General features: G+C 35.6%; 1 protein-coding gene, 1 long non-coding RNA gene and 1 pseudogene across 2 annotated transcripts; 2 read left to right on the top strand and 1 right to left on the bottom strand.

The window, feature by feature from the left end:
* The first annotated feature begins 1,178 nt into the window (after positions 1 to 1,178).
* Positions 1,179 to 3,190, top strand: LOC120121982. Its single transcript, XR_005516031.1, has 3 exons — positions 1,179 to 1,374; positions 2,721 to 2,803; positions 2,935 to 3,190. It is a non-coding gene; the product is annotated as an uncharacterized LOC120121982 (long non-coding RNA).
* Positions 3,191 to 6,359: 3,169 nt separating this feature from the next.
* On the top strand, positions 6,360 to 10,528 carry LOC120121981 (annotated as a pseudogene).
* A 458-nt stretch (positions 10,529 to 10,986) lies between these two features.
* LOC120121980 (50S ribosomal protein L18) lies at positions 10,987 to 12,139 on the bottom strand. The gene is given in 5 exon segments (XM_039141241.1): positions 10,987 to 11,314; positions 11,398 to 11,471; positions 11,474 to 11,549; positions 11,725 to 11,813; positions 11,988 to 12,139. Coding segments are annotated over 5 exon segments (483 nt in total). The 5' UTR covers positions 12,076 to 12,139; the 3' UTR covers positions 10,987 to 11,158.
* Between the last annotated feature and the right edge of the window lie 779 nt (positions 12,140 to 12,918).

Below are 12,918 nucleotides of genomic sequence, written 5' to 3'. Positions count from 1 at the left end.
TATATATATATATATATGGCTATATGAAATGTTATATTGTTTTGTGTGATATCATTGTATGAATGTTCATGCATTGTTAAGTAGTTAGAGTTTCCATTATAAGTTTAAATGCCTCACTAAGTCATCGACTTAGTATGTGAGTGTTTCACACGTAGGTTCTGAGAAGCAAGAAGAGGAGCAAAGCAATGATAGGCAAGTCAGGTCAGCTTCTCCTTTATAAAGATCATATCAGAAAAGTATACAAATAGTATGTATTTTGTTATAAGGAAAGTAGTTGACATGTAAATAAAAGATTTGAATTGTATCCACTCTGATAAGTTTTGTAAACTCTTTGATTGAAATTGTATTATGCACTTTGATTTAATAAAAGTTAAAATTTTCATTCTTTTGTAAAAGTAAATGTTTTGAAAAGTTAATGTGACACCTCGAATTCGTATCCGATTCGAGTACGGGTTGGGGGTGTTACACAAGCTATCTTACTCATTTCCCGATTCTCAATTAAATTTGACTTGGCATTTTCAATTGGTTGCGTTGTATACAATTTATTCTTCCATAACATTTCCATTTGCTACTCATCCACACTACCATTGAGATTCCACCTCCATACATTTCATCTTGCCACAACATAATCATCTGTTCATACCATCATACTAACTATACTTAGACAATTTATACTAGTGCTATAATTTAACTTGCAATTTCCTCTGGTCCTTGTGAGAACTATACTCACTTATCACTTTATTACTTGTTCGACATGTATACTTGCACAATTTACGTATCAAATTTAGTTCACCTATGCGCGCGACAATTTTAATTCAAGGGTTAACATTTTTTATAAATAATTTTTTATATCTAATAAACATGTTTTTTTGCTTATTGTTGTAGCAACTTTGTTTTATTGACAGAAGTAGCAACTTTGTTTTTTTTTCTTTTTATTATCTTATATAAATATAATATAATATTTATTTAAATGTAACTCTTAATTATTTGATATTAATGCTCGTAACGATAACTTTTTTACTATTAAAATCACTATGTTGATGCAAGTAACAACTTTGTTTTTTGTGTTTGCGTAAACTTATTTTATGTATAAATTTAATGAGATTGTGCTTTATATTAATTTGAAAGAAAATAAAAATAAAATGACATGACAAGTCATTCAACAAAATTCGAAATCTCTGTTGTTTCCTTTACTTGGGAAGACCGGAAACGGTTTTATTTCCCACCGTTGTGCTTTAAACGACTTCGAAGTTCAGAAAACAAAGTCCAAAACGACAGAGATCCAAACGCTGTTCCCAAAAGCTTTATCTTCAAATTCTCTACGCGATTTCTCTCTTCGCCGCTAAGCTTCAGTATTTGATGTCGCCGGAGTCAGTAAGTTTTCTTCTTCATTTTTGCTCATTGCCGTCCATTTTACTTCAGTCTTCTTCTTGTTGTTTTGAAAATTTTTAGTTCAGAAATGCTTTTACTCTAGTTATTTTACTCAGTTTTCGCTTTTGATTTTCGCGTCTGCATTGTTAGTTCAGATTTAGTTCAATGCATCTGGATCTGTCTTGAAACTCTTTTTTGGCCGTGATTTGTTGCAGTTTATTGTTTTAGTTTGGTTTCAGGGAAACATGAGGTAATTAGAAGAGGGGGAAACTGAAATTTCGAATTCATTTTTTCTCTATGGATATTTTAGAGTATGGAACTTGTTTAAATTGAAGTTAGGGAATAATTGAGCTAAGTTCGCGCTGGGAAAAAAGATTATACAGTTGAATCCGAGATTTGTATTACGGAAAATTCGGAATTTCATTTCTATTTAACTTTCTCTTTCGTTTCCTACATTTTCTCGCCTACCAATCATAGCTGTAATGAGTGATGCCTCTTTATTTTCAATTTATTTATGTTTTACGTTTTCCGCTGCCAAAGCTAATTCTGATACTGCAATGACATTTTTTGTTATGTAAAGAAAACGATTTTAAGACTTTTGATGTAAAATGAGAATAAAATTCAAATCTATAGTTTCAATTTAAAAAAAAAACATTTTCAATGTAATGATTTTCTGGGGCAGAATCAAAGCTTTATAACAAGAAATAATTTATTGTTTGAAGTTTGAAGTTCTTCCCGTTTTCTGTAGTTTCATTTAGTTATTTTGATGAGACGAGACAACTCTGTTCTCATCAACAAGTTATTTTATATAATTTTATATGGCTAAAGTTTCTTGTTTGTTTCAGTCAACATGAATATAATATATACACTGAAAGGGTAAGTTCAACAACTCCCTCCAAAAGAGCTATTGGGGTGACACAGCTTTGTACAATTGACTTGAACTTCTTGGTTATCTATGGTGACTGTTGCGAATTAATTATTGATTGCTTGGGGAAATGTTAGTTTAGTGTTTTATAAATTATAATGGTGATACTGATATTTATGAAATGGATAACTCTTATCTCGGGATGAACTTAGTATAGCTTATCAACTTTGAATAGGTTTACTGTAAGCAGAAAAAATAGACGGCTAGGTCTTCGGTTTGATTTGGTTTATATTCTTTGGAGTTGTGTACTTGTTCTGTTGGAATGTTTCTCCTTTTATTAGAATTATGGATGTGTAACTTATTTTTAGTGCCAAATTTTGATGCATTTTCTATTTGACTAATTGGTTTCATTTTCTGTCACAGTGTGACAATCTTATGCATGATGCATGACTGAGTATTTCATGAAATTGCTTCATGGTTGCAGAAGTCTCGAGCTTTTATATGTCAAGCCAAAAGGTGATGCTTGACAGCAGGTTGAAAATGAAAGTTGAAACCCCATTTGAAGAGGTAAAATGATCCTTCAGCATTTAATCATAGACTGTTGACTGTCTGTCCAAAGTGCACCCATATTTTAACTCTTCATTATCAACTTGACTTACCGTCGATTATGTTGCCCGAACTCTTCATTTTTCGTGAAGTACCCATCCTACACTCGTGTACAACTGTCATGATCATGAGGGATACAAAAATCGGAGAAGACGAAGGAGAATTGGGGAAATTGGAAATAGGGTTAGGGATTTCAAATGAGGAGATTGGTACTGCCAGCAGTGAAGGGAGTCATGTCAATAGCACCCAACAACACCTGCAAGGGAATCAAAATGTTAGATACAACTGTATTGCCAACTGGTAAATGGGATAGGGTTGGTACAATGTAAAGATATAAAGCAATGTACTGGGCAGGTCTTACCTTATGATTGAAATGAATGAAATCTCAGTTTTCTTGAATCCCCTTCCTTTTTCTTTAATCTCCATTTCCTCTATTTTCTTCGATTACTCTTCTTCTCTCGCAGGGTCATAACAATTGGTATCTAGAGCCACAACTCTTGGCAAAACAATGGTTGAATCCTCTGTTTTTTCTGCGATTTAACAACAGATTGAAGACTTATCAAAGCTAGTGAAACAAGATCAATACCTGGAGACAAGGATTGCAATGAATAAGGGTCGTTTGGAGCAAATTATAAGGGACTTGACAGGAAAGACAGATGATATAGTACCACCAAGCCCTGAAACTGAACAGATGTTACTGGTGGCAGTAGAAGGCACAAATGCTGAGTATCAAGTGTTTGATAAAATGCCAACAAGAATATTTAATGCAATTCCATCCATCACCGAAACCATGAAAGCTGATTCACGACTACAACAAAACAATAATCTGATTTGGTTTTGCAAATTGATTTCGTGAGAAAATCTAGTGGACGTCGAGGAACAAGAGCAAACCATTTCAGAGAATGCTCAGGTAAGTACTCCTATCCGTCCTAAGACTGATGGAATGAAGATTCTAGAAGAATGGGGAAAGAAAATTGCCACTTACTATGATACGGGATGGAGGATAAATCATCATCAATTGAGAAATGTACACCATGATCCAAGATCATTTGTACTTGAAATTGGGACTGAAGAGATGCCACCCTATGTTATAGTTAGTGCGAGTCAGCAACTTAAATTCACAACTTCTGGATAAACGTAGATTGAATCATGGTGGCATACATTCTTTTGATGGATCATCGGCACCTATATCATCAACAACAACCCTATCAAGGAAAGCACAAGCAAATTCGACATCTCATACTGACTCAACTGCTGGAAATTTTGAGGGCTTGATCAATCAACCCATGACGCTTGCTGAAAATTTTGTTGCTGTCAATTATCATCGTTCTTGGTGGAAAAGACATGGAATTGTCCTTGATGGTGAAACTACAGCAGTCTACTTTAAGCAAGGTAAAGACTTTTTCTCCCATAAGGAACAATGGTTTTTCAAACAAAAATTGTGAATCTTGCTCATAATGAAATGAAACACCTATTCCTACTTGAGGTATCATCTTTAATTACTATTCTGGAAATTCGAGGCCTCCTTTGGAGTTAGTTGATGGGGATCCTGGTACATTATCTGTAACCATTTGGAGTGGCTTTCCTGACGTTATAATTCTTGATTATCTTCATCTTACTTTGATGCCTACATTTAATGCTGATGAAGGTGGTAAGCTAAAAATCTCTAGTGTCACTATACTGAAGCTTAGTAGGAACATGATCACCTATCTTTTAGCACCACAGAAACTTAGTGCTTATGTCTTAAGGTTAATTACAACTTCGAAAGATGAGCTAAAGCAACATGAAGAAGGAATAAAGACTGATGGTTTTGAGCCTAAGTATGATCTTCACAAGACTTTATCATGGAACAATTTCTTTTTCAAAAGTTCAGGAGTTTGGGATTTTAAGGAATTGTTTGGGAATGTTGAAGTTGATAAACTTGCTACTAACAGTACAACATCATATACGATTTATGTTTTTGGACAAAGGCATAAGACCCCTGCAAAGATTGAGCAATGTCCTTTTGATGTCAAACATTTGTTCCATGAATCAATATAACCACAAAAGAAGGATCTTGTGACAATTGATTCCACTAAATACGATAACAGCAATGTTGATACAAAGCGTGGGATAAAAGTTATCCAAATTCCTCGTGGTGTTACTGGAAATGTGGCATCTTGTGCCAAAATGACTATATATCTCATATTAGGCTTTCTTAGAAAACAAAATGCGATGCAAATAGTCGTAAAGTGGAAAATGTTTGATCCTTGGGACAAGGATCATCTGAAAGAAGGGGAATGCCATAAAAGGAGGGGAAACCAACTAAAGGCAGCAAAGATCAAGTAGAAGTCAAAGAGCATGTTGAGATTAGATTCCCTGGTACAATTCTAACTAGTTGAACATATGAAGGTTGCAGTTCGGAAGTGGCTACCAATAGCATGAAAAGATTATGGGAATTTAAAATAACAGTGTTGATTGCTGCAACCGTGAGTAAGGAAAATGGTGGACAATCTATTGTTCAATCAGTACAGAAAATTCTAGACACTAGAAAGAAAGAATTAGGTACTAAAACGAAAACTTAGAAGACTCAAGGAAGGATGAAGCTTTATGCGAATACAAAATGGACAGACAGAGATCTAAAGGTCGGGACAAAATTTACCTGAAGTTCAAACCTCACTTGGTCTTTGAATGGGATTAAAGCTGGCAGCAAGGTTCTATGGTCCCTACACCGTTTTACAATGCATGGGGTTAGTATAACTTGTTATATGAGTACTCGAAGGTTTAAACAGTGAATTATGATAGTTTGTTGAAAAAGGAATCTGGAGATCAACGCATTACCTCATTGGAGCCTTTCAAGTTTTGACATAAAGGACAGTTGAAGGTCTAATTGCTATGAAGTTTGATAAACATAGGGAGAAGAAGTACAATCAGCTGCAGTGTACGAACTTAAGGTTGGAAAACGTCATTGGGGTAAACTATATTGTGCTTAAGGCACAATTATTAGGTTTTGATCCTTGGGGATAAGGATCATTTCATGGAGGGGGTATTGTCATGATCATGAGAGATACAGAAATAGGAGAAGACGGAGGAGAATTGGGGAAATTGGAAATAGGGTTGGGGATTTCAAATGAGGAGATTGGTACTACCAGCAGTGAAGGGAGTCACGCCAGCAACACCTGCAAGGGAATCAAAATGTTAGATACAACTGTATTGCCAGCTGGTAAATGGGATAGGGTTGGTACAATGTAAAGATATAAAGCAATGTACTGGGTAGGTCTTACCTTATGACTGAAATGAATGAAATCTCAGTTTTCTTGGATCCCCTTCTCTTCTTTAATATCTTTTTCCTCTATTTTCTTCGATTACTCTTTTTCTCTCGCAGGGTCATAACAACAACACTTGGATATGGGGATATAACCTCCAAGGATCCTTTAAAGTAAATATGAAAAAACTTAGAAAAATCTAAGCATACCTGTATGCATACCCATGTACAACACTTACACTGGAGAACGAGTAACATAGCATACAAATTATAATTTTATAAATCAACTTGAGTACTTAATTCCCACTTGTTTGCAAAACATTGATGTGATTGTATAATCGGCAGAATGAAGAAATGGTATGGTGGTGCTATAGTTGCATCTTTGTTTATGTTGCTGCTTCTGAGATATGGTTTTATGAAAAATCCAGTCGAAGAAAGCTACTTGATGAATTCTTTCTCTTCTGTTGGAACCAATCCACTTGAATGGATGCGTTTTACTGTTCCACGTGGACTTCAGAATCCAGGAAATTCTTCTCAATTAATTTCCATTGATATCATAGACTTCAGTCTTTTTGCTCAAAGGAACCTCTCCAAGGGAGAGCAACAGTCTTTGCTCACCTGGAATTTGTTAAAGCACTTAATTGATCATTCTCATACTTTGCCAAATGGGGGTAGAGGCTATCAAGGAAGCTGGAAGTGCATGGAATAGCTTGTTGGCTTCAATCGAAGAGGAAAAACTTGGTTATCGGAATGATAATTCATCTGGAAGATCAAAAGAGCAGTGTTCGCAGTTTATTAATAAAATGAATGCTACAGAACCTGAGAGTCACTACAAGTTGAGAGTTCCCTGTGGTCTCACTCAAGGTTCTTCCATTACAATCATTGGCGTTACAAATGGTGTTCTTGGTGATTTTCGCATTGATTTAACAGGGGAAACACTTCCAGGGGAGCCTGATCCACCAATAATTTTGCATTACAATGTTAGACTTCATGGGGATAAGAAAACTTGGTTATCGGAATGATAATTCATCTGGAAGATCAAAAGAGCAGAGTTCGCAGTTTATTAATAAAATGAATGCTACAGAACCTGAGAGTCACTACAAGTTGAGAGTTCCCTGTGGTCTCACTCAAGGTTCTTCCATTACAATCATTGGCGTTACAAATGGTGTTCTTGGTGATTTTCACATTGATTTAACAGGGGAAACACTTCCAGGGGAGCCTGATCCACCAATAATTTTGCATTACAATGTTAGACTTCATGGGGATAAGATAACTGAGGACCCGGTTATTGTGCAAAACACCTGGACCCTAGCTCATGATTGGGGTGAAGAGGAACGATGTCCAGCAGAAACTTCTGAAAAGAATAATAAAGGTACAAAGACTCGTTGCATCCTTTCGATACTTTTAGTGCAAAAAAGTTAGGATCTTTCTCTTGTTTTATGTTGAACTAAGGTCCATGTAGTTTGTCATCTCTTTTTTCTATCATTAAAGGAGTCGGAAAAGGTTCTTCATCCTATTGTCTTCAGGCTTTGTCTAACATGGAACTCTACTTAATGAAATCAGTTAATAGCTAGCTACAAAAATGCTTCACCTTCATTATGTGCATTGAAATAGAATCTTCTCACCTCATTTAAATTTCTAATCGTTTCCTTTTTTCTTTCTTTTAATTGTTTGCATCCATGAGGCATATGTAAATGTATCTATAATTCCTTTGAGGTAACTCTCAACTTATTTTATTTCTCCAGTGGATGAGTTGGACCAATGCAATAAGTTCGTGGGTAAAGATGATAACCAGACAGTTAAAGTGCATTACCATGGTTCAAGGGTGCCTTCAATGGGGCTGCGAGGGATTAAATCCAGAAGATATTTTCCTTTTAAGCAAGGTTCTCTTTTCATTGCAACGCTTAGAGTAGGATCGGAGGGAATACAGATGACAGTTGATGGGAAGCACATAAAATCCTTCGCTTATCGAGAAGTAATTTCTGAAATTTCCCTTGTAGAATTTGTTTAATAATGAATAGGTTCATTAAGCTTAATGTGTGTTTTCTGCTCTTATGTTCAGACGTTGGAGCCATGGCTTGCTAGTGAGGTTAGAATTTCTGGAGATGTGAAATTAATCTCTGTGCTTGCCAGTGGTTTACCAACTTCAGAGGATTCAGATCATACTGTTGATATAGAAGCACTTAAATCAGTTCATCTTTCTCTTCAAAGACCAGTCGATCTCTTTATTGGTGTGTTCTCTACTGCCAATAATTTTAAAAGAAGAATGGCTGTGAGAAGAACTTGGATGCAGTATCCTGAAGTTCGATCCGGAACAGTCGTAGTGCGGTTTTCTTGTGAATTTCTCTCACTCAGAATAGCTATAATTTGAATGCATTGGTTCTAGTTCTATCATAGTAAAGGGAATCATCCTCTTCATGCAGTACATAGTTGAGATGTTCTTGCCACAAATTCTATGGTTCATAAATATGGTTCTTGAATCTTGATCATGTTTTCAAACCATTGTTGCACCTCTAGATTGCTTATAGTTTTTCTCCAGAATCATTAACTGCTGTTAGAGGTCTCCAGCTGGGACAATATTCGTCATGTTCTCTGTTTTTTAGACCACAGTTGTACCAATAGATAGATTACAATGCTTTATAGTAATAAGTTGTGCCCCCAATGGTGAATGACAATCTTATGTTGTTAAATCATAGAATGGTGAGATAGTTGGAAGTTTTGGTGCCAAAATCTGTGTGATATCTCTCTTGAAACTAGTTTTGAGTTTGTGGTTTTAAGTGTTATAGGTGTGAGGCTTACATAATCACTTACCGAGTTTGAGATGTTCTGCAGCATAAAAACCATATAGTGAATGATGAACTCTGGAATGAAGCACGAACTTACGTTGACATACAGCTGATTTCTTTTGTTGATTACTACAGCCTGATCACTTGGAAAACTTTGTCTATTTGCATGTTTGGGGTAAAGTCTCAATCCATTTGTTTCAATTGGCAAAATTCTTCATTTTCTTATAGAGTTCTGCTCTTCTACAGACAGAAGTTGTTTCTGCAAAGTTTGTCATGAAGACTGATGATGATGCATTCGTTCGTTTGGATGAAGTAATGGCTTCATTAAGCAGGATAAACGTGACTCGTGGATTGCTTTATGGACTCATTAACTCAGATTCCCAACCTCGTCGCAGAACAGATAGCAAGTGGTATATTAGCCCCGAGGTACTTCTTCTCTCAATTTCCTCAAATAACTATTCAGTGGATAGGGAAGCATAAGCTATAAATTTTTTCTTGATATGAGCAATGATCGAATGAAGAACTATGCTAGCTTTTGTTAATTTGGATTATCTTCATGTTTTTCTTTTCTCAATCAAACCATTTTACATCTTGCAATCCTGTTCATAAAAGCAACATTAGTTGGGATCAGCAAAAAGGGGGGGGGGGGGGGGAAACAAGAGCAGCCTTTCCTTTTCACAGTAGTTCACACATAGCTCACCTTTATTGTCACTCGATGCTTTAGTTTTTTGAATATTATTGTAGCTGCATAAGGACTTCCAATCATTGTTAGCGACAAATCACCATTATTTAACCGTAATGGGATAAAAATTGTTTTCTGCTGCTAACTAGGTTTTTGCTGTCATGTGTTCAATGAAGGAATGGTCCGAACATAGGTACCCACCTTGGGCACATGGTCCTGGTTAAGTGGTGTAGCACGACATAGCAAGGGCTGGTTACAAGAGGTTCAATGAAGTACACTTAAGGGTACACTGAAAATTTTGACTCTTCTCTTATTTTGTTGTTTTGGTTTATGCAAAACATACAAGTCAGTAGCCACTATATAAGCAAGCATGGGAAAATATTGGAATAGGTTTTCTTCATTCATTCCCTGTGTGGATAATAATTCTCAATGTTAAACAAATATCACGTAAACAACAGATGTTTAAGCTTGAAGATGTGGCAATGGGTATTTGGATTGTGGATATGCAGAAAGACGTTTAGAAGTCCTGTATGAAAACGAAGGGAGGATCTTTAATGAAGGTTGCAAGGATGGTTATGTCATTGCTCACTATCAAGATCCAAGAGATGATGTGTTTATGGCAGAAACTCCAGGAGACAAAAAGAGCTAGATGCTGCGGCAATCTACAAGCATAGGCGGAGACTTAAAAGGTATGCAATGGTTTTTATTAGATTCTTTGACGAACAAATATCAACAACATTTCACAACCAGCACTTTCCCGGTGCTAACATGACTAGAAATAGATGAGGGAACCAATTGGTCATTGCTGGTTTGATTGATCCGGGTCGGGAAAATTCGGAGTAAGCCAAGGTGTTTTGGTTGTCTTTTTGTTTCTTTTATTCTTTTAAAGCTATTTTGATAGTAGGCGGATGAGGTTAGTGAATATATTATTGTATAATGAGATATTTGTGTAGGGCGTACATAGTGGTCAGCATGATTGATTAGAAAATGGTAGATTGATACCTTGTATAGAGACGCCGTAAAAGCAGGAATTTACAGGTTCTACCCAAGTATAATCTGATGTACATCAATATTTCTTAAAATCTTTGTTTTTTTTCTCAAGTATGTGATTTTCCGACTAGTGTTCGACATACGAGAAGATATACTTCAAAATACATGGAGGATTTGCCATCTGATGGTTCCCTCCATTGGTTTGAACCAAGAGCCTCTAACATATGGAGTACCATTTTCGCAACACATGTAGCAATCGAGTTACACAGCGAAAAGGTCCATCATATGTGAGAGACCACTTGTCCGAACCAAGAGAGACACATTCAGGTGATGGCGTAAGCCTGGAATCATCTAAATCCCGAAACATAAGTCTACGCAGGAAAGACACCGACCTGATTGTTTCACTTAAGCACTTTGGTATCATCGAAGTAAATCGTAATCCTTAAAATGAAGTAATTACACTCAGCTGAGATGATAAAAATAAGACTGAAGTTGTAGTTGAACAATGCATCAATCTGATAAAGGGTTTAACATTTGATAAACCTCCCAAATTGTTAGCTCAGAGCCCACGTCGGATACTGAAAAACCAAGGTTTAAACTCATTTGATAAATTTCTATCGAGGCAAGAAACCGAAACTTGCAATAGAAATTTCGAAGGCTTGCATTCTTTCACCGCGCGCAAGTCCATTGCGATCATAATATGATATTTCATTTATGTTAAGATCAACACAGGCCTTTACCAGCTCTTCACCAACACGTTTAGCAGCTTCCTGAAAATACAGGCATTAACCCGCAACTTTCGTCTACAAGCAAGAAATATTCAAGACTTCCAAAGACCCTATGAAGTACTTACAATGGTGGTGCAAGCAGGATCGTCGCGAATCGACTTCTGCAGCGTGCTTCCATAGAATAGACACTTCTTGTTTTGTCATCCATCAACATGGCATATAACTGCTTTTCCGAACAGAATACCGACAGCCTCGGCCTTCTCGGGGTGCCATTAAACTGGAAATAACATTGTAGACATACAACTGATAAACAGACAACCGATAAATGCATGCTTGTCCCTCGAACATGGGCGTTAAGTTTCGGACATGGACATATTTATGTATTTAGAAGGCCTTATGAGAATTACATCTCATAATTATACAATGCACATTTTCTCAACAAGAAAGCATACCTTCTTTAGCATTCTTCGGTTCCTAATTTTAGCGCTTTCTGTTCTGGTGTTTGCCTTTGCTTCAACTACTAACGTCTTGACAGAATGACCTGTGGAAAATCATTTTATATTAAATTCTACCCGAGCTTAAAACTGTACCTCAAATTCAGAAATGAAAAATCAATGCTTACAGAACATCACTCTAAAACATGTCCCAAGTCTTTAAAACCAAATGAAGAAAAAATGTAGTAGCAGTTAATTAGTGGGATCTTGATTAAGCTTACTTCTGTTCTGCAATGGAGGGAACTTGAAACATCGACCAAAAATGTCGCAAGTTTTAAACTTTAGTGCAGGAAAATTTGCAACTGCCATTGCTTGTAGTTATTGAAACCCGTAGATTCCCCAGGAGCAAATGAGAAACTGATTGAAACCTGCAAATATAAGTAAACAGGTTATAAAAGAACAAAAAGAATTCCCATGGAGGAACTTTTGACAAGCAAGTTACTGCAAATTATATCACGTTCTAGGCTTCAGCTACGCATTTCAACAAACAGGTAGAGCTCATGATGTTTACCACTATACAATCCTTCACTTATACAGCTTTTTAGATTTAACCCACAAAGTAATATCCAATCAAAAACTATTGCCTGATTGGATATTACTATACTATAAGCATAACTCGAATCATTCCAGAAGAATCAGGGAAAAAAATCAAACCTTTCTGAAAAAGCGAACTTTTTTGCTGGCCTTTTATGTAAAATATGTTCAAATTAGGTTAAATTAAAAATGCTTCTGAAAAAAGTACAGCGTCCCGTTTTGGGAAAGAAAAAAAATTAGATACCGAAAAATAATGTTGCTATTTTTTAATGTCTCAAAATTAGGAAGATTTATGTGTGACAGTCTAATATACGGTTAAATAAAAATGTTATCGAAAATGTTATTTTTTAAATATTTTTTATAAAAAATTTTAAAAAATTATTATTTTTACCGAAAAATGTTATTATTGAGCGTTTTACGGGTATGTTAACATATTTGGTAAAACGCTACTTAAAATATTATTTTTTCTACCGAAAATTAGTATTTGATACTTTATCAGAATTGTTAAAAAACATTAATTTAAGTAAAATAATAATATTTTAGATAATTTTTTTACCGAAAATATTAAAAAAATGATAACATTTTCTGTAACGTTTTTCATTAGTTGTATATTAAACT

Source organism: Hibiscus syriacus, unplaced genomic scaffold (assembly GCF_006381635.1).
Source record: "Hibiscus syriacus cultivar Baekdansim isolate YM2019G1 unplaced genomic scaffold, ASM638163v2 tig00110384_pilon, whole genome shotgun sequence".
Lineage (NCBI taxonomy): Eukaryota > Viridiplantae > Streptophyta > Magnoliopsida > Malvales > Malvaceae > Hibiscus > Hibiscus syriacus.
Note: the sequence above shows the minus strand (reverse complement) of the source record. Positions and strands in the feature narration are given on the sequence as shown.